The sequence below is a fragment of the Oncorhynchus gorbuscha genome, linkage group LG01, assembly GCF_021184085.1.
Source record: "Oncorhynchus gorbuscha isolate QuinsamMale2020 ecotype Even-year linkage group LG01, OgorEven_v1.0, whole genome shotgun sequence".
In the NCBI taxonomy this organism is placed as follows: domain Eukaryota; kingdom Metazoa; phylum Chordata; class Actinopteri; order Salmoniformes; family Salmonidae; genus Oncorhynchus; species Oncorhynchus gorbuscha.
Genome location: NC_060173.1, coordinates 60,472,817 through 60,495,379, shown reverse-complemented (window position 1 = coordinate 60,495,379; position 22,563 = coordinate 60,472,817). Strand labels below are relative to the sequence as shown.

Here is a 22,563-nt window from a genome sequence, read left to right as displayed (position 1 = left end):
TGTAAGAGTGACTGCTAAATGACTCAAATGTAAATGGTTCCACATCGCACTCGGTGCTCTCTCCACGATCACTTTACTACACCGTAGTGCGTTCCCGTCATGGCAGCTGCCCCATCAGTGGTCACACCGACACACCCATCTCAGGCCAACCCCACGGAGCCCAGGTACATATCCATCGTGTTAAAGACATACTCTGGTGGTGGTGGGCAAATCAACTCCTCAGTGTTATTTTCCCAGGCGTCTCTGACATTGACGTGGTGAGCCACATCTGTGGATTCATCAAGCTGCCGTGTGCGTAATGGCCATTTGCACTGATGCGCTCTGTCTGGTGCGTTATGTCTTCAGACATGTCCTGGATTCTCCTCCTAATGGTGTCATTGGATAGGGGTTAAGTTTGTTGGCGGCTTACTCTCCCAAGATTTCATTGCACATATCAATCACAGCAGAGAGAATGAGATCCTCTGCGCTGGTGTGGGCTTTTTTTGCACTTAGCAATGCGCTGGGCCACAAGGCGATGCGCGAATGCATTTTCTTGTACCGTGCATACGTTCTTCAGTGAATCTTGTGAGGCCTCCAGATGTTGATATTTTCTTGAAGAAAAAAAAGTCAGCTGTCTTTGTTTCTTGGATGCTTGATGTCCAGGTGCCTTTTCATTTTGGAGGGTCTACACCCACCCTGCCTTTTCTATATACGTAAAACCGTATTTGATTACGTATTTTCTCTTCTTGACAGGGACCAGGTTGTCTGCCTTGATGTTGACATTGAAAGCAGCCGTAGATGAAAATGGAGCTGCACGTTTTATAAACGTGTCCATGATTTTACTCTGACAGCTAGCCTACATGACTTAAGTGAAAGCCTACTATCCACATGTGCAATGACTGCAGAACATAGTTAGCTGTCAATCAAGCTACAGTTGCAAGAAAAAGTTTGTGAACCCTTTGTAATTACCTGGATTTCTGCATTGATTACTCATCAAATCTGGTCTGATCTTCATCGAAGTCACAATAATAGAGAAACACAATCTGACTAAACTAATAACACACAGTTGTACTTCTCACCTTTTTATTGACATTTATTGAAGACATTCACTGTGCAGGCTGGGAAAAGTAAGTGATTCTATGTTAACGACTTCTCCAAAAGCTATTTGGAGTCAAGTGTTTCAATTAAGGAGATGAGATTGGAGGTGTGGGTTGCACAGGCGCCGTGCCCTATGAAGGGAAACAAAGCTTGGTTACTGACAAATACTGTATGTTCTTCTCCAGAAAGACTGGTTAGTGGGAACCATGCCTTAATCCCAACAACTTTCACAGGACCTTAGAAGACACATTATAGAGATGCACGTAGCTGGAAAAGGTCACAAAAGCATTGCTAAAGACCTTGGTGTGTTCATCTTTCCATGGTAAGACATACGGTCTACAAATGGAGAAGATTCAGGACTGTTGCTACTCTCCCTCGGAGTGAGTGTCCTGCGAAGATTACTCCAAGAGCGCAAAGGGCAAAGAAAGTCTGTGTTCATGTGTCCACTATCAGAAAAACACTGAACAACTATGGTGTTCATGGAAGGACACCACGAAGGAAACCACTGCGGTCTTAAAAAACATTGCGGCATGTCTCAGTTTTGCCCAAGACCACCAGGATGTTCCACAACGCTTCTGGGGAAATGTGCTGTGGACAGATGAGACAAAAGTTTAACTTTTTGGGAAAAATACACAACGCTATGTGTGGAGGAAAAAGGGCACTGCACACAACACAAAAACCTCATCCTAACTGTGAAGCATGTAGTGTAGGGAGCATCATGGTTTGGGGCTGCTTTGCTGCCTCAGGGCCTGGATGCCTTGCAATCATTGAGGGAACAATGAATTCAAAAGTGTATCAAGACATTTTACAGGAGAATATCAGGGCAGCAGTTCATGACCTCAAGCTTAAGAGAGGTTGGGTGATGCGACAAGACAATGACCCAAAGCACACAAGTAAATCAACTAAAGAATGGCTGAAAAGAAAGATTTGTGTTTTGGAATGGCCAAGTCATAGTCCTGACCTTAACCCAATTGTGATGCTGTGGCATGTCCGGAAGAGGGCTGTGCAATCAAGACAACCCAGAAATATTGATGAACTGAAACAGATTTGTAGGGAGGAATGGTTCAAAATGTTGTGCCAGGTTTTATAAGCAGCTACAGGAAACGTTTGGTGGAGGTTGTTGCTGCTAATGGAGGATCTAGAAGTTACTAAATTCAAGGGTTTACTTACTTTTACCAGCCTGCACTGTGAATGATTACTCAACGTCTTCAATAAAACTGTGAAAACTCTTTGTGCGTTATTAGTTTAGTCAGATTGTGTTTGTCTATTATTGTGACTTCGATGAAGATCAGACCACATTTTATGAGCAATCAATGCAGAAATCCAGGTAATTCCAAAGGGTTCACAAACTTTTTCTTGCAACTGTAGATGTCAGAAAAATATCTGTATTATCTGATTGGATTTGTCACATTTAAAACAAAATGTTGCAGAATTACATTTTTATTGGATCAGTGTGTATGTGGAGAAATGTCAGTTCATTGGATCAGTGTGTGTGTGTGTGTGTGTGTGGGGGGGGGGGGACTTCCCCAGTTGAGAATCACTGCCCTAAATAACACACTCCCTATCTTTCTATCTCAGATCTCCCACCACCCACCAATCTCCGCCTTCTACGTCTGCAACAAGAAGGACGGCTTCTATATCAGCGGCAGCATCTTGGCCAAGTCCAAGTTTTACGGTACGCTGGCTTATCTGCACACCACAATCTTTGTTTTTGTGTAGTCAATCTAGTGTCGGGAATTAAATGGTGTTTCTATCTACTCTATGCCTAAAGGTGTATATGAAACAGATCTTTACAGCATGAACAGATCTGGGACCAGGTTGATCGGTGTAAATTCTAATGTCCTGTTCCAGGTAACTCTCTGTCTGCCATACTGGATGGCAGAGCCAGATTGATGCTGCTGGGCAGGGATGAGGAGTACGTCATCACCATGCCTTACGCCCACTGTAAAGGTACTACTTTCTTTTTAAATCCATAAACGGTCTTTCTGGAATCTAAATATCTCTGGTTTTCTGAGCAACTCTAACATTGAATCCTTAATTGCTGCATCCATTTTTGGGCTTATGTATATTCATATCATTAATAAAAAATACATTTCAAAAATGAACATGAGCTTAGTTCAACATTCGTACCCCATCAGAACCCAATACAAGTACATCTAAACAAATACTGTATAGCAGGGGTGTCAAACCAATTTTGCCCCGGGAGGCTAATTCAGTCTACAACATTTCCTGTGTGTAAATATTTGCAAAGGATAGTCCTCTATTCATCGTTTTTGGAATTGTCAATACTCCCTGACTGTGCTAGCTTTACATTTCTGTGATTTATTAGCGAGCTGGACACATTCAAGAAACTATAAGACTGTAGGTCCGTTATCATTTCTACACCGTGTCGATTTGGTTTCAGTCATTTGAAAAATGCAGTGCATTCGGAAAGTATTCAGACCCCTTAACCTTTTCCACATTTTGTTACGTTTACAGCCCTATTCTAAAATTGATGAAAACACATATTGTATTTAATCAATCTACACAATAACGCATAATGGAAGAAAGAAAAACGCATCGATTATATGCAGCGCAGGACACGCCAGATAAACTAGTAATATCATCAACCATGTGTAGTTAACTAGTGATTATGATTGATTGATTGTTTTTTATAAGATAAGTTTAATGCTAGCTAGCAACTTACCTTTGCTTCTTACTGCATTCACGTAACAGGCAGGCTCCTCGCGGAGTGCAATGTAATCAGGTGGTTAGAGCGTTGGACTAGGTAACTGTAAGGTTGCAAGATTGAATCCCCGAGCTGACAAGGTAAAAATCTGTCGTTCTGCCACAGTTAAGCCACCGTTCCTAGGCCATCATTGAAAATAAGAATGTGTTCTGAACTGACTTGCCTAGTTAAATAAAGATGAAATAAAGGTGTAAAAAAAATTGTTTTGTCCAAATCGGTGTCCAAAAATACAGATTTCCGATTGTTATGAAAACTTGAAACCGGCCCTAATTAATCGGCCATTCCGATTAATCGGTCGACCTCTAGTCTGAATACTCTCTGAAGGCACTGTATATTGAGTTTTTTTGTTGCTCAAACCACCCGCAGGCCAGATTTGTGCCTACACAGATTGTCCTCAAAACATGGTTAAAACTATCATCTTGTTAGCATGGATGCTCAGTCCTTGCATCCATAGCTCTGTCTCTGAATGGCTACATTTCTCCAGGCCCATCCCCAAATTTTTACCAGAACATGCGGGTTGACCGCTTTGCTATTGTTTCAACAAGGATTGTAGTTTTAACACTAGAACTGCTGTGCCTCGTTGGATTCCTCTTCAGGTCATTCTGACTGCAGCATTCTAACAGTGTAATTAATATAGTTCATATATGCTATTGTAAAAATAATTTGTATTTATGAAGGCCTTGGGTGACATTAGAATAAGATTTGTTTTATTTCTTTCAATAACAGTAGCATTTATTAGTTTTGTTACTGTAGGCTATATATAAAAACTGAAAAACACATACGCCAACATTTATTTTAAAAACAAAATATTAGTGGATGGCCTTTGTTACAACTATGAAACAGGAAGCATATGTGTTGGAATAAGGTAACAGCTGCATTTTATAATCATTATAAGTGCCAAGTGGCCTTGCTAAATAGTGAAACACAGCACAAAGTAAATAATGGCATTATAATAAAAGTGTTTATTTGACAGCAGCCAAAATACTTAATAATTGTCTGCTTATGCTTACATGGTGTGCGTTGTCACGCAATGACGTCAGTCGGATCTCATTTAGCTGTTATCCATTGTCCTAACAGTTGGCACCATTTTTTTGTAAACTTTCACTTGCTTTGACTTGCTTTGTTTGGTTGTAGTGTGAAATAGTCCCCCGTTTTCTCTTTATTGTGTTCCTGTTGTTGTAACGACGTTTGTCTGTTGTATGAATGAAGAGAGTCAGACCGAAATGCAGTCAGAGACAACGATAAGCAGCTGACTCCAATTGAGAATCGCCTCAGGCAGCCAAGCCTAACTAGACACACCCCTAATCATACACAATCCCAATTACTACAAACGCCCAATACGAAAACACAACATATAAACCCATGTCACACCCTGGCTTACCCAAACATATACCAAAAACACAAAATATAATGACCAAGGCGTGACAGTTGTCTTGTCATTCTTCAGCACCGTTGTGGAATACAAAAGGCTGTGCAGGTGTCTTATTTTGCACAGATGGCGGGAGCTCCCGTCTCACTTTGTTCATGGCCAGACTTGTTTTCTTTGCAGGCAAATTGTTAGCCGATGAGAGGGAAGTTAAGAAAAAGTCCACGGTGACGTTTGTCCCCTTGCCAACATAAGGTTCCATAAGTCCCATCACCACATTCTCCAACACTCTCTCACCTGTTGCCCAATATCGACATTTTACAAGATATTGAATTGTTCAGCAAGTACAATTACGCACGCTCCCACTGTGTAGCCTAATCCGAGTAGGCCAGAGTAGAATGATAAGACTGCTTTGATTCATACTGTTTTAAAGATTATAATTACAATCGATCAATGCAATATAGAAAGACCCGCCATGTAATTCAGTCACAATTGGTGATTGGTGATTCCATAATTATACATTGCTCACGTCCCTTCACTCATCAACTTACCTTTTCTCCCCATCATACTTAACTTCATTTATTTCATCTGTTATGTGTGTGAAATTAGTTTAGGTTCAGTTTCGAGGGAGTTATCTGGGTGATTATCAGCTGGGCACTGCATGTTCCAGTGTCAGGAGAAGGAGACAAGGAGAAAGAGGGACAACTGGGGAAAACCATTCAAATAATGACATTCCCTCCTAAAACTGGTTATAACTCCAGTTCCGTTTGTGATATTAAGATTCTAACAATGACAGTGTGTTATAAACTTATTTAGGAAAAGTCAATGACGGAGTGGGGGATTATTTTTTTTTTTAAATGGCTGCTTTAGTGGTTCTAGTGTTAAAGGCTTGTCTTTTCTGATCTGCTTATTCCAGTGCCTGCGTAATGGTCTTTGTCGTACTTTCATAATACAGTTGAAGTCGGAAGTTTACATACTTAGGTTGGAGTAATTAAAACTAGTTTTTCAACCACTTCCCAAATTTCTTGTTAACAAACTATAGTTTTGGAAAGTCGATTAGGACATCTACTTTGTGCATGACACAAGTCATTTTTCCAATAATTGTTTACAGACAAATTATTTCACTTATAATTCACTGTATCGCAATTCCAGTGGGTCAGAAGGTGACATAAACTACGTTGACTGTGCCTTTAAACAGCTTGGAAAATTCCAGAAAATGATGACATGGCTTCGGAAGCTTCTGATAGGCTAATTGACATAATTTGCAATTTCCAAACGCCTGAAGGTACCACGTTCATCTGTACAAACAATAGTATGCAAGTTTAAACACCATGGGACCACGCAACCGTCATACCGCTCAAGGAGGAGACGCAGTCTGTCTCCTAAAGATGAATGTGATTTTCTGGATTTTTTTTTTTTTCATTTTGTCTGTCATAGTTGAAGTGTACCTGTGATGAAAATTACAGGCCTCTCATCATTTTAAGTGGGAGAACTTGCACAATTGGTGGCTGACTAAATACTTTTTTGCCCCACTGTATATCGTGATGAGATCCTGAGGCCATTGTCGTGCCATTCATCCGCCGCCATCACCTCATGTTTCAGCATGATAATGCACGGCCCCACGTCACAAGGATCTGTACACAATTTCTGGAAACTGAAAATGTCCCAGTTCTTCCGTGGCCTGCATACTCAGACATGAAACCCATTGAGCATGTTTGGGATGCTCTGAATCGACGTGTTCAACAGCGTGTTCCAGTTCCCGTCATATGTTCTGCCACTTTGCACACCCATTGAAGAGGAGTGGGACAACATTCCACAGGCCACAATCAACAGCCTGATCAACTCCATGCAAAGGAGATGTGTTGCGCTGCATGGTGCAAATGGTGGTACCAGATACTTGACTGGTTTTCTGATCCACTCCCGTACCTTTTTTTTAAAGGTATCTGTGACCAACAGATGCGCATCTGTATTCCCAGTCGTGAAATCCATTGGTTCGGGCCTAGTGAATTTTTCAATTGACTGATTTCCTTATGAAGTGTAACTCAGTGAAATCTTTGAAATTGTTGTATGTTGCGTTGATATTTTTGTTCAGTGTATTAAATCATTATTTATTGAAGTTCTCGTCTCTTATCAGCATTGAAGCTTTGCTAGCTAGCTACAAGCCAGTGATTTGTTTAGCAAAGCAATGTCAAATTAATATATTTATTTGAATTAACACCTGGGTCAAAACATGAGAAAATAACGATCAGCCTGCTTGGATAGGAACTTAAGAATGCAAAAGTTGTGCGATGCGGGCCTGGAGGCAAGGGGAAATCATGGCAGTGAGTGGCCGGTGTGAGAGCTCACTCAAGTTATTGGCAGCACCGGACCATGGACAGTTCTTCCCGTCGTGTGCCATCAACGAAAACGTCACTATATTAACGTCACCAACTAGCTTTGTTAGCTTGGACTCGCCAACCATACCAGTTGTTGCCTATGTAGGCCTATTAGATATTTATGAAATCAATATTTATGGAAGTTCTTGTCTCATCATCATTAAATCTATGCCAGCTAGATTCCAGTGATTTGTTTAGCATAGCAATGTCAAATTAATAGAATTAACAAATGACCAACCCGCTTGACTTGCACATTCAGAATGCAAAAACAATTTTACTCGTTAAAATGTTAATGAGAACTTTCTTATTAATATTTATATAACTATGTTGGCAACCATTTACTAAAAGCAATATTGCTTGAGTACCCGGGGATTATCGTGTGATGACTCCCTCCGAAGGGCTGTTCCCGGGCCTCGGCTTTGCCTTGGGCCAAAGAACAGCCCTTAGTCAGGAGTTATAGCACAATAACCTTATTGTCCCCTCATCTGATTATCAGCTGGGTCTGAAAAGATTATCTTCCTCAATGTGCAGCGAATTCAAAATAGATGAAAAGCCTCAATTATCAAGCGTTTTTATTTTGCATAACCAAAATGCCTACTATTTAGATGGGTAACCGAGCATGGTAACCGAGCATGGTAACTGAGCATGGCCCATTTACTGACTGCTTACTTCTGTCTGAAGTGGCTTGCCTGTAGCTCCTGTATTTACACTGTTGTTCTGGCTCTGTTGCATTCACTGACCTTTTATATCGTTCATGATAGGAGTGTTTCTACGTGTGTGTAAATGTTGCTTCTTGTTTCTATATTAGGTATTCTGTATGGCACCATGACACTGGAGCTGGGAGGGAAGATCACTATTGAGTGTGAGAAAACCAAATATGTGGCAGAATTGGAGTTCAAGTTGAAGGTATGTGTGTGTTTGTGTGTGTACTTCCTAGTAGTTCGCATCTTTTCCATGTTGTACAGAAAAATAAATACAACATACATGAAAACATACTTTGGTGAAACAATGAAGCGCAATGAGAGGGAAAAGAACTAGAGGCAGGCTCATATACAGTTGAAGTTGGAAGTTTACATACACTTAGGTTGGAGTCATTAAAACTCGTTTTTCAACCACTTCACAAATTTCTTGTTAACAAACTATAGTTTTGACAAGTCGGCTAGGACATCTACTTTGTGCATGACAAGTAATTTTTCCAACAATTGTTTACAGACAGATTATTTCACTTATAATTCACTGTATTACAATTCCAGTGGGTCAGAAGTTTACATACAAAGTTGACTGTGCCTTTAAACAGCTTGCAAAATTCCAGAAAATGATGTCATGGCTTTGAAAGCTTCTGATAGGCTAATTGACATAATTTGAGTCAATTAGAGGTGTACCTGTGGATGTATTTCAAGGGCTACCTTCAAACTCAGTGCCTCTTTGCTTGACATCATGGGGAAAAGCAAAAGAAATCCGCCAAGACCCAGGAAAAAATGATGTAGACCTCCACAAGTGTGGTTCATCCTTGGGAGCAATTTCCAAAAGTCTGAAGGTACCACATTCATCTGTACAAACAATAGTACGCAAGTATATGAGACCACGTAGCCATCATACCACGCAGGAAGGAGACGTGTTCTGTCTGCTAGAGATTAACATACTTTGGTGCGGAAAGTGCAAATCAATCCCAGAACAACAGCAAAGGACCTTGTGAAGATGCCGGAGGAAACAGGTACAAAAGTATCTATATCCACAGTAAAATGAGTCCTATATCGACATAACCTGAAAGGCTGCTCAGCAAGGAAGAAGCCAATTCTCCAAAACCGCCATAAAAAAGCCAGACTACGGTTTGCAACTGCACATGGGGACAAAGATCATACTTTTTGGAGAAATGTTCTCTGGTCTGATGAAACAAAAATAGAACTATTTGGCCATAATGAACATCGTTATGTTTGGAGGAAAAAGGGGGATGCTTGCAAGCCGAAGAATACCATCCCAACCGTGAAGCACGGGGCTGGCAGCATCATGTTGTGGTGGTGCTTTGCTGCAGGAGGGACAGCATATCATGGCATCATGAGGTAGAAAATGTGTGCATATATTGAGGCAACATCTCAAGACATCAGTCAGGAAGTTAGTCGCAAATGGGTCTTCCAAATGCACAATGACCCCATGCATACTTCCAAAGTTGTGGCAAAATGGCAGAACAAAGTCAAGGTATTGGAGTGGCCATCACAAAGCCCTGACCTCAATCCTATAGAACATTTGTAAGCAGAACTATAAAAGCATGTGCGAACAAGGAGGCCTACAAACCTGACTCAGTTACACCAGCTCTGTCAGGAAGAATGGGCAATTTAAAGGCAATGCTACCAAATACTAATTGAGTGTATGTAAACTTCTGACCCACTGGGAATGTGATGAAAGAACATAAAGCTGAACTAAATCCTCTCTACTATTATTCTGACATTTCACATTCTTAAAATAAAGTGGTGATCCTAACTGACCCTAAAACAGAGAATTTTAACATGGATTAAATGTCAGGAATTGTGAAAAACTGACTTGAAATGTATTTGGCGATGGTGTATGTAAACTTCTGACTTCAACTGTATCGTTTCACCGACTTTATAGGCTGATATTGTCCTTTTAACGATATATCGATATCATCTGAAAATTCCACCGATAACCAATATTAAAAAATAAAATAAAAGGTTATCTGAACACTTGTGGCCATGATGTCATTATTGTCCCAATGTAAGAAATCACCATTTGAAACATATTTCTTGGACAATTGCTCTTTTGCAGAGCAATTTATGTGGAAAATTGTACTTTTTCATTTCCCCGCTGTAAAACAGTATATCAGCAGATAACGTTTTGTCCCCCCCAAAATAACGGAATCGGTATCACCCGAGAAAACCCAAAAGTAATTGTTTTATGAATTAAATGAACTAGCCATTGCATGAAAGCAAATGGAAAGACAAAACAGTAAAGGGGCAAGATAAAAACTGTGGTGACGGTCGGTTATTATAACTGAGTTTGTTGGGTTTCATCCAAAAGGTACTTTTTAAAATGTTATATTATTTTTAAATGTTCCTTTAAAGGATGTGTAATATATAAAATGACCCGGTAGGATTCGATCCATGCATGGAGACAATGTGCTTGTAAAGGCAATCAGATGAAATCCCGGTCGAACTGTGACACATTTTTACATATTTAACATTTAAGTCATTTATCAGACGCTCTTATCCAGAGCGACTTACAAATTGGTGCATTCACCTTATGACATCCAGTGGAACAGTCACTTTACAATAGTGCATCTAAATCTTAAGGGGGGGTGAGAGGGATTACTTATCCTATCCTAGGTATTCCTTAAAGAGGTGGGGTTTCAGGTGTCTCCGGAAGGTGGTGATTGACTCCGCTGTCCTGGCGTCGTGAGGGAGTTTGTTCCACCATTGGGGGGGGGCCAGAGCAGCGAACAGTTTTGACTGGGCTGAGCGGGAGCTGTACTTCCTCAGTGGTAGGGAGGCGAGCAGGCCAGAGGTGGATGAACGCAGTGCCCTTGTTTGGGTGTAGGGTCTGATCAGAGCCTGGAGGTACTGAGGTGCCGTTCCCCTCACAGCTCCGTAGGCAAGCACCATGGTCTTGTAGCGGATGCGAGCTTCAACTGGAAGCCAGTGGAGAGAGCGGAGGAGCGGGGTGACGTGAGAGAACTTGGGAAGGTTGAACACCAGACGGGCTGCGGCGTTCTGGATGAGTTGTAGGGGTTTAATGGCACAGGCAGGGAGCCCAGCCAACAGCGAGTTGCAGTAATCCAGACGGGAGATGACAAGTGCCTGGATTAGGACCTGCGCCGCTTCCTGTGTGAGGCAGGGTCGTACTCTGCGGATGTTGTAGAGCATGAACCTACAGGAACGGGCCACCGCCTTGATGTTAGTTGAGAACGACAGGGTGTTGTCCAGGATCACGCCAAGGTTCTTAGCGCTCTGGGAGGAGGACACAATGGAGTTGTCAACCGTGATGGCGAGATCATGGAACGGGCAGTCCTTCCCCGGGAGGAAGAGCAGCTCCATCTTGCCGAGGTTCAGCTTGAGGTGGTGATCCGTCATCCACACTGATATGTCTGCCAGACATGCAGAGATGCGATTCGCCACCTGGTCATCAGAAGGGGGAAAGGAGAAGATTAATTGTGTGTCGTCTGCATAGCAATGATAGGAGAGACCATGTGAGGTTATGACGGAGCCAAGTGACTTGGTGTATAGCGAGAATAGGAGAGGGCCTAGAACAGAGCCCTGGGGGACACCAGTGGTGAGAGCGCGTGGTGAGGAGACAGATTCTCGCCACGCCACCTGGTAGGAGCGACCTGTCAGGTACGACGCAATCCAAGCGTGGGCCGCGCCGGAGATGCCCAACTCGGAGAGGGTGGAGAGGAAGATCTGATGGTTCACAGTATCGAAGGCAGCCGATAGGTCTAGAAGGATGAGAGCAGAGGAGAGAGAGTTAGCTTTAGCAGTGCGGAGCGCCTCCGTGATACAGAGGAGAGCAGTCTCAGTTGAATGACTAGTCTTGAAATCTGACTGATTTGGATCAAGAAGGTCATTCTGAGAGAGATAGCGGGAGAGCTGGCCAAGGACGGCACGTTCAAGAGTTTTGGAGAGAAAATAAAGAAGGGATACTGGTCTGTAGTTGTTGACATCGGAGGGATCGAGTGTATGTTTTTTCAGAAGGGGTGCAACTCTCGCTCTCTTGAAGACGGAAGGGACGTAGCCAGCGGTCAGGGATGAGTTGATGAGCGAGGTGAGGTAAGGGAGAAGGTCTCCGGAAATGGTCTGGAGAAGAGAGGAGGGGATAGGGTCAAGCGGGCAGGTTGTTGGGCGGCCGGCCGTCACAAGACGCGAGATTTCATCTGGAGAGAGAGGGGAGAAAGAGGTCAGAGCACAGGGTAGGGCAGTGTGAGCAGAACCAGCGGTGTCGTTTGACTTAGCAAACGAGGATCGGATGTCGTCGACCTTCTTTTCAAAATGTTTGACGAAGTCATCTGCAGAGAGGGAGGAGAAGGTGGCAAAGAGCTTCCTAGATTTAGAGGCAGATGCTTGGAATTTAGAGTGGTAGAAAGTGGCTTTAGCAGCAGAGACAGAGGAGGAAAATGTAGAGAGGAGGGAGTGAAAGGATGCCAGATCCGCAGGGAGGCGAGTTTTCCTCCATTTCCGCTCGGCTGCCCGGAGCCCTGTTCTGTGAGCTCGCAATGAGTCATCGAGCCACGGAGCGGGAGGGAAGGACCGAGCCGGCCTGGAGGATAGGGGACATAGAGAGTCAAAGGATGCAGAGAGGGAGGAGAGGAGGGTTGAGGAGGCAGAATCAGGAGATAGGTTGGAGAAGGTTTGAGCAGAGGGAAGTGATGATAGGATGGAAGAGGAGAGAGTAGCGGGGGAGAGAGAGCGAAGGTTGGGACGGCGCGATACCATCTGAGTAGGGGCAGTGTGGGAGGTGTTGGATGAGAGCGAGAGGGAAAAGGATACAAAGTAGTGGTCGGAGACTTGGAGGGGAGTTGCAATGAGGTTAGTGGAAGAACAGCATCTAGTAAAGATGAGGTCGAGCGTATTGCCTGCCTTGTGAGTAGGGGGAAGGTGAGAGGGTGAGGTCAAAAGAGGAGAGGAGTGGAAAGAAGGAGGCAGAGAGGAATGAGTCAAAGGTAGACGTGGGGAGGTTAAAGTCGCCCAGAACTGTGAGAGGTGAGCCGTCCTCAGGAAAGGAGCTTATCAAGGCATCAAGCTCATTGATGAACTCTCCGAGGGAACCTGGAGGGCGATAAATGATAAGGATGTTAAGCTTGAAAGGGCTGGTAACTGTGACAGCATGGAATTCAAAGGAGGCGATAGACAGATGGGTAAGGGGAGAAAGAGAGAATGACCACTTGGGAGAGATGAGGATCCCGGTGCCACCACCCCGCTGACCAGAAGCTCTCGGGGTGTGCGAGAACACGTGGGCGGACGAAGAGAGAGCAGTAGGAGTAGCAGTGTTGTCTGTGGTGATCCATGTTTCCGTCAGTGCCAAGAAGTCGAGGGACTGGAGGGAGGCATAGGCTGAGATGAACTCTGCCTTGTTGGCCGCAGATCGGCAGTTCCAGAGGCTACCAGAGACCTGGAACTCCACGTGGGTCGTGCGCGCTGGGACCACCAGATTAGGGTGGCCGCGGCCACGCGGTGTGGAGCGTTTGTATGGTCTGTGCAGAAAGGAGAGAACAGGGATAGACAGACACATAGTTGACAGGCTACAGAAGAGGCTATGCTAATGCAAAGGAGATTGGAATGACAAGTGGACTACACATCTCGAATGTTCAGAAAGTTAAGCTTACGTAGCAAGAATCTTATTGACTAAAATGATTAAAATGATACAGTACTGCTGAAGTAGGCTAGCTGGCAGTGGCTGCGTTGTTGACACTACACTAATCAAGTCGTTCCGTTGAGTGTAATAGTTTCGACAGTGCTGCTATTCGGGGGCTAGCTAGCAGTGTTTACGTTACGTTGCGTTAAAAGAACGACAATAGCTAGCTAGCTAACCTAGAAAATCGCTCTAGACTACACAATTATCTTTGATACAAAGACGGCTATGTAGCTAGCTATGTAGCTAGCTACGATCAAACAAATCAAACCGTTGTACTGTAATGAAATGAAATGAAAATGTGATACTACCTGTGAATGCGACCGGGTTGTTGAGTTCTATTCAGAAGACGTTGGCTAGCTGTTGGCTAGCTAGCAGAGTCTCCTACGTTAAGAACGACAAATAGCTGGCTAGCTAACCTCGGTAAATTAAGATAATCACTCTAAGACTACACACTCTAAACTACACAATTATCTTGGATACGAAGACAGCAAAGACAGCTATGTAGCTAGCTAACACTACACTAATCAAGTCGTTCAGTTGAGTGTAATAGTTTCTACAGTGCAGCTAATCGGTGGACGTTAGCTAGCTGGCTAGCTGCTGGGCAGAGCAGTGAAGACTACGTTAGGACGGCGAAATACGATAATTACGCAATTATCTTTGATACAAAGAAGGCTATGTAGCTAGCTAAGAAGAAATTGCTAAGATTAGACAAATCAAACCGTTGTGCTATAATGAAATGTAATGAAAAAGTTATACTACCTGCGGAGCGAAGTGCCGATGCGACCGCTCGCTCCAACCCGGAAGAACTGGCACTATATCATTACATGCGGTAGATTCAGATCAAGTTGGCTCATAAGGTCTAGGATCAGGGTTGTTCTGTTCTTGCTCTAGTCACCTGTAGGGGACAGTCTTCTCTCTCTGTATTGTAGCCCTTCCTGGGAGGCTCCAGCAGTGTGAACGTGATCTCGGGAAAGATCCAGCAGGGAGACGAGCTGCTGGCCACTGTGGACGGACACTGGGTAAGAGTACATGCTTGCATCTCCCTCTCTCTCCCCTCCCTCACCCTCTCTCACTCTCTCTTATGTGCATGTGCTATCACAATATCCCTCTCTTTCTTTCTTTCTCTCTCTCACACACACACACACACACACACACACACACACACACACACACACACACACACACACACACACACACACACACACACACACACACACACACACACACACACACACACACACTATATCCCCATCTCTCCCCTGTTTGTTATTGAAAGTGTCTGTGTGTTGTTGTCAGGAATGAAAGGTGTATCTCCAGGAGGGGAGGTCAGCAAGAGGTGTTCTGATATGACGTGTTGATATGGATGGATGGATGGACGGACGGACGGAGAACATACAATAGCATTGGCAATGTACCAAAATAAGGCATATGTGTAAATAGCACAAAACTTGTGTGTGTGTGTGTGTGTGTGTGTGTGTGTGTGTGTGTGTGTGTGTGTGTGTGTGTGTGTGTGTGTGTGTGTGTGTGTGTGTGTGTGTGTGTGTGTGTGTGTGTGTGTGTGTGTGTGTGTGTGTGTGTGTGTGTGTGTGTGTGTGTGTGTGTGAGATCAGGATGGTGAGGTGTTCCTACAGGAGAAGTCAGGGCAGCAGGAGCACCTGTGGAACCCTACTCCAGAGGTCCGCAGCACCAGACTGAAGAGGCAGGTAGTACAGCTGGACCAGCAAGGGCAGTTTGAGTCGGAGAGGTAAGGACACACACACCACAGTGTTCTGTCTGCAGGCTTTTACATACATTGGATGGAAGCTTTCCTAAGACCTTTGTCTGTGTATGTGTGCCTTGCAGGCTGTGGCAGCATGTGACCAGTGCTATAGTGGACCGTGACCAGAACCAGGCAACCCAGGAGAAGTTTGTACTGGAGGAGGCTCAGAGGAATCAGGCCAAAGACCGTGGAGACCAACCTTGGCGCCCCAGACTCTTCAACCTGGACTCTGTCACCAACGAATGGACATACACACACATAGAGTATGGACACAGCACACCACCAAGTGGTCATACACACACAGATAGATAGAGTGCGTACACACACACACACCAAATGGCATTACAAATATAACAGGACTAATACAGACATTGCATCCACACTGGCACACAAACCTCAGAATACATTTCCCCACCTGAAGATCTGGTATGTATGTGAACTTTCCCTCCCTCCCTCCCTCCCTCCCTCCCTCCCTCCCTCCCTCCCTCCCTCCCTCCCTCCCTCCCTCCCTCCCTCCCTCCCTCCCTCCAGCACACGGCCGTGGGACCCTGAACGCTGTCTGGTGCAGTTTGAGAAGCACGGGGTGATCCAGACCAAGGAGAAATCACAGAGACGACATAAAGGACTGGCGTACAGCCGTGCCTCAGCCTGGGCTAGCCAGCAGAAGGTAAGCGAGAGAGACACACAAATGTTCCCTCTTTCCATCTTGGTTTCTTTGCCAAACTGACTAGTTCTAATCATAGAATTTCAATTAGACTGGACACTCGACGCAGTCTTCTGGTGTTTGTGGACCAGTTACCATATTGGGTATACCATTTACAATAGTCTGGCTTCAATGTATAGTTTTGTGAAAATTGGACATTACTTGTGTGTGTGTGTGTGTGTGTGTGTGTGTGTGTGTGTGTGTGTGTGTGTGTGTGTGTGTGTGTGTGTGTGTGTGTGTGTGTGTGTGTGTGTGTGTGTGTGTGTGTGTGTGTGTGTGTGTGTGTGTGTGTGTGTGTGTGTGTGTGTTTGGCATGTCCGTGTCTCAGGCCCAGGTGAATGGGAAACACAGGAAAGGCAGCAGCCAGCCATCTAGCTGCAGCCAGAACACTGAGAGCAGCAGCACTACACCAGAACCTACACACGAGTCCTCTGATAATGAAGGTAAGACTCACACATTCACCACGTCAGAACCTACACACGAGTCCTCTGATAATGAAGGTAAGACTCACACATTCACCACGTCAGAACCTACACACGAGTCCTCTGATAATGAAGGTAAGACTCACACATTCACCACGTCAGAACCTACACACGAGTCCTCTGATAATTAAGGTAAGATGCACACATTCACCACGTCAGAACCTACACACGAGTCCTCTGATAATGAAGGTAAGACGCACACATTCACCACGTCAGAACCTACACACGAGTCCTCTGATAATGAAGGTAAGACGCACACATTCACCACGTCAGAACCTACACACGAGTCCTCTGATAATGAAGGTAAGACGCACACATTCACCACGTCAGAACCTACATACGAGTCCTCTGACAATGAAGGTAAGTCAAAAACACACACTTGCTCACATGCAGGCATGTACATACACACACAACTCATGATGCTCATACATATCCTCAGACTATCAGTAAACCAAACATAGATTTTCCCTCCCTTGTCACATTACTAGGGTACCCGAGCCAGTGTACACGGTGCAACAAGGAAGTGAAGGACATTGCCCTCATAGAGGCCTCCATCGCATCCATACAGAAGACACAGCAAGACATCCAGAGGTAAGAGAGCACACACATTTTTTAAACATAAAATATAATTTAGCAGACACTCTTATCCAGAGGGACTTACAGGAGCAATTAGGGTAAAGTGCCTTGTCCAAGGGCACAACCACACACACGTACCGTACCTTCGGAAAGAATTCAGACCCCTTGACTTTTGACATTTTGTTACGTTACAGCCTTAATCTGAAATGGGTTAAATAAAAAAATCATATTCAGCAATCTACACAATACCCCATAATGACCAAACGAAAATGTTTGCAAATAAAAACAGTAATACCTTATCTACGTAAGTATTCAGACTCTTTACTATGAGACTCGAAATTGATCTCAGGCACATCCTGTTTCCATTGATCATCCTTGATGTTTCTACAACTTGATTGGAGTCCACCTGTGGTAAATTCAATTGATTGGACATGATTTGGAAAGGCACACACCTGTCTATATAAGGTTGACAGTGCATGTCAGAGCAAAACCAAGCCATGAGGTCAAAGGAACTGTCCATAGAGCTCCGAGACAGGATTGTGTCGAGGCATAGATCTGGGGAAGGGTACCAAAACATTCCTACAGCATTGAAGGTCCCTAAGAACACAGTGGCCTCAATCATTCTTAAACGGAAGAAGTTTGGAACCACCAAGTTTCTTCCTAGAGCTGGCCGCCCGGCCAAACTGAGCAATTGGAGGAGAAGGGCCTTGGTCAGGGAGGTAACCAAGAACATGATGGTCACTCTGACAGAGCTCCAGAGTTCCTCTGTCGAGATGGGAGAACCTTCCAGAAGGACAACCATCTCTGTAGCACTCCACCAATCAGGCATTGGTGGTAGTGGCCAGACGGAAGCTACTCCTCAGGAAAAGGCACATGACAGCTTGGAGTTTGCCAAAAGGCACCTAAAGACTCTCACACCATGAGAAACAAGATTCTCTGGTCTGATGAAACCAAGATTGAACTCTTTGGCCTGAATGCCAAGCGTCACGTCTGGAAGAAACCTGGCACCATCCCTACGGTGAAGCATTGTGGTGACACCATAATGCTATGGAGATGTTTTTCAGTGGTAGGGGCTGGGAGACTAGTCAGGGTCGAGGCAAAGAACGGAGCAAAGTACAGAGAGATCCTTGATGAAAACCTGCTCCAGAGCGCTCAAGACCTCAGACAAGGGGCGAAGGTTCACCTTCCAACAGGACAATGACCCTGAGCACACACACAAAGCAACACAGGAGTGGCTTTGGGACAAGTCTCTGAATGTCCTTGAGTGGCCCAGCCAGAGCCTGGACTTGAACCCGATCAAACATCTCTGGAGAGACCTGAAAATGGTTGTGCAGCAACACTCCCCATCCAAGCTGACAGAGCTTGAGAGGATATGCAGAGAAGAATGGGAGAAACTCCCCAAATTAAGGTGTGCCAAGCTTGTAGCGTCATACCCAAGAAGGCTGTAATCGCTGCCAAAGGTGCTTCAACAAAGTACTGAGTAAAGGGTCTGAATACTTATGTAAATGTGATATTTCAAATTTTCTAAAAACCTGTTTTGGCTTTGTCATTATGGGGGTATTGTGTGTATAGATTGATGAGGGGAAAAAGCGATTTAATCAATTAGAATAAGGCTGTAACCTAACAAAGTGTGGAAAAAGTCATGGGGTCTGAATTGTTTCTGAAGGCACTGTGCACAAAATAAACAGGACGCTGCAAGATGGAGATGACAGAGCAACTCTGTCCCCTCCTGGTCAATTCGGGCACCTTCAGTTTTAGCAGGATTTCAAGTTGTTGTAGGTCATACCAATGCTGGGAAAGGACAGATTTTAGAAGTTTGATAGATGACTGAAACTCTCCCGCCTGTCCTTCCGTAGGAACCTGATAGCGTTGGGTCGTCAACTGGGCCGTCGTCAGGAGACTGAGGACAATGTGACGCCAACTGGACGCCACTGTTTCATCCTGTGTGTCCTCCTGCTCTCCCAACTCTTCCTCAACTACATTTTCACCTGAACTACCCTGCAACAGAAGTTACCCCCCCCCTCCCCTCCCCCCCCAGGCACGGATCTAGGATCAGCTCAACACTCCCTATTAACCCTGACCTTAACTATTAGATGGAGGGGCAGCTTCGTCCTGTTCTCCTGATACGGGAGGGCCACAGATGCCATAGCAATAAACACAGCCACCCACAGCCACCACTCACCTGCCAACCAGAGCGGAGCAGAGCGCCCTCCAGTGTAGCCAGACAGCACGGCACCCAAGCACTTTGGACTGAGAAGACCACGACAGAAAGAGATCAAAAAAAGATCAAAAAAGAAAGAGTGGACTGACTGGGGGTGTTTTAAAAAAAAAAGATGAATGAGAGAATAGGGACTGAATTAGCTTTTTTAAATAGGAATGAGAAGGAATTATTGTTTTACAGAAGAGAATGTTCCACCTGTCTTTTATTAATGGATGTGTACTTTTTATACTCCCCCTGCAATACTATTGTGTGTGTGTGTGTGTGTTGTGTGTACGTACAGTAGGCCCTATGGGCATTGATGGACTACGGCTTTGAGTCCTTAATAGTCCACCTTCACTACAGACTTTGGGCCTTAACGCTGAAGCCAAAAAGAAGAGAAAACAATGTGACATCGACAAAACAAAGTAAACTTGAGATAAGAAACTTCCAATAATGCAATTGTCTTTTTGTGTAGATCTATAATATGTCACTTTTTGGGCGATCTGACCAAATTCACATAGAAATATGTGCTATAGATCTGTCACTGATTGAAAGCAAGCCGTAGATATGTTCTATGTGCTTTATTTCTATGCTTCCCATTAAGTTTTGTTTTTGCGTCTTTTTGCTTTCGGTTTTGTACACTAGCTTCAAACAGCTGAAAATACGAAATATATTTGCCAGCGGTTTAGATGGTACAATTATACTCTACACTATACTTGCTTGTTTTGTCACATAAACTGAAATTTGGCAAATTATAATTTTTGCAACCAGGAAATGATTTCTGCGTAGTGCATCTTTAATAATAATAATGATGATGATGATTTTACCAAAACAGTATTTATAACCTGAAAGGTAAAGAGTACTTGTTTACAGGTTTGTGTGTGTGTGTGTTTATATTGACATATATAAACGAAGGGTAGGCAGAGAGAGGCAGGTTAGAAAGGTAAAAGGGATGTGGGTCTGTCTGTGTATGCCTGTCGCGCCATCAGGGAATGGATTTGTAGCACTGCTCTGGTGTAGACAATCAGCCAAAGAGGACAGATGATTGGCGGTGTAGAGAGAATGAACCGGGGAAGAGAAGAAAGGAAACAAAGAAAGACTGTTAAAGGTATAGGATAATGAGGTTGTTGATGGGTCGGGTGTGTAATGTACTTCAGACGGCACTGTTTGGTAGAACTGTTCTCGATGTGATTACTGGGGGTCAATATACCCGTATGTATATATTTGTCTGGAGCACACACACACACACACACACACAAGCACTGTGTTACCAATGAGATTCAGAATGTATTTATTGTGTGATTCACCTTGATTTACGGATCATACTCCATTTGGAAGATGGATGCAAGTGGTGACAATCGCGAGTAAGTTTGTTCTCCCTTGTTCATTAGGCACCAAACAGGAAAATGGACTGAAACAGGGAGGGACACTGGACTTGACACTAATTTCTGTTCCGTTTTAAAACGGGGTTGTACCCTATTGAACATGAGCTAGGTGTACCAGGAGAACCAGGTCTGTGATCTAGCCTTGGGATGTTACTTGTACGTACGGACAGTCAGGCAAGTTGGAGTCAAATATTAGGGTCAATATTGAAAAACCAAACTCTTTGGTTGGTGTAAACTTGCCCTTGTCCAGGCACCCAATGGGGAAAAGGAGATGAAGGAAGTAGGAATTTGACTTTGAATGCTTTGATTCACGGTTTGTTCTTTTGTTTTGCACTCTACTGTCATGTACACAGATCTTTTTGTCATATGAGAATGAAAGAACATGATTTTGCTAAAAAAAAAAAAAAAAAATCATACCTGTTGCATACTGTAGCACTACAGTAAACATTGACATTTTGACTGGACACCCATTCATGCTCTTTTGATTGAGTTTCTCCACAAAATGGTCAGTGCTGAAAGTCACATCTGGTTATAAAGTGTCGCAAGGAAAGTCCTACAGCATAGCTAGTAGACACTAGGCAGATTTCCATAGACCCAGGTTTATCCGACAAATGATGATGGAAACTTTTTTTTTATTTTTTATAAATGATTGGCGAATAATTTAAGGTCCGCCGGTCCCTTGATGTCATCACGTAACTATAAAACTCCACTTAATTGAATGATAAATGCCTACTGCTTGCTAAATAAACAATGTCAACTACAAAAAGAATGTGTCTGCAGTACAAGGATTGTCCTGACTGTCAAGAATGCGGACGTTGTGTCGCCTTGCTTCTCTGGATGTAAGTTTCACCATCAGATTATTTCGGAAACACTTTATAACCACTTCATTTTTTCTTTTGACACCTTTTTGGTATTTTGTACCAGTTTCCGTCTACAAAGCATGGTCTGGACGATGGCAAAACATGTAATGGTAATAATTGATTGAGCTATCTCTAGACACCCAAAGCTCTTTAAAGTGTAAGGGGAAACTCACCACCCTATCCACACTTACAGTGCCTTGCGAAAGTATTCGGCCCCCTTGAACTTTGCGACCTTTTGCCACATTTCAGGCTTCAAATATAAAGATATAAAACTGTATTTTATTGTGAAGAATCAACAAGTGGGACACAATCATGAAGTGGAACGACATTTATTGGATATTTCAAACTTTTTTAACAAATCAAAAACTGAAAAATTGGGCGTGCAAAATTATTCAGCCCCCTTAAGTTAATACTTTGTAGCGCCACCTTTTGCTGCGATTACAGCTGTAAGTCGCTTGGGGTATGTCTCTATCAGTTTTGCAGAGACTGAAATTTTATCCCATTCCTCCTTGCAAAACAGCTCGAGCTCAGTGAGTTTGGATGGAGAGCATTTGTGAACAGCAGTTTTCAGTTCTTTCCACAGATTCTCGATTGGATTCAGGTCTGGACTTTGACTTGGCCATTCTAACACCTGGATATGTTTATTTTTGAACCATTCCATTGTAGATTTTGCTTTATGTTTTGGATCATTGTCT

The 22,563-nt window shown here is 43.8% G+C and overlaps 1 protein-coding gene across 3 annotated transcripts in view; it reads left to right on the top strand.

Moving 5' to 3' along the window:
- Positions 1–22,104, top strand: part of osbpl5 (oxysterol binding protein-like 5) — a 120,893-nt gene extending 98,789 nt beyond the window's left edge. For all 3 annotated transcript variants that reach the window (XM_046357917.1, XM_046357910.1, XM_046357922.1), the window contains 10 exons: positions 2,656–2,752; positions 2,929–3,027; positions 8,355–8,452; positions 14,833–14,922; positions 15,514–15,647; positions 15,746–15,925; positions 16,194–16,329; positions 16,694–16,808; positions 17,336–17,438; positions 19,280–22,104. In XM_046357917.1, coding sequence (XP_046213873.1) covers positions 2,656–2,752; positions 2,929–3,027; positions 8,355–8,452; positions 14,833–14,922; positions 15,514–15,647; positions 15,746–15,925; positions 16,194–16,329; positions 16,694–16,808; positions 17,336–17,438; positions 19,280–19,415 — 1,188 coding nt within the window. In that variant the 3' untranslated portion in view covers positions 19,416–22,104. The remainder of the gene's footprint in view (positions 1–2,655; positions 2,753–2,928; positions 3,028–8,354; positions 8,453–14,832; positions 14,923–15,513; positions 15,648–15,745; positions 15,926–16,193; positions 16,330–16,693; positions 16,809–17,335; positions 17,439–19,279) is intronic.
- The last annotated feature ends 459 nt before the right edge of the window (positions 22,105–22,563 follow it).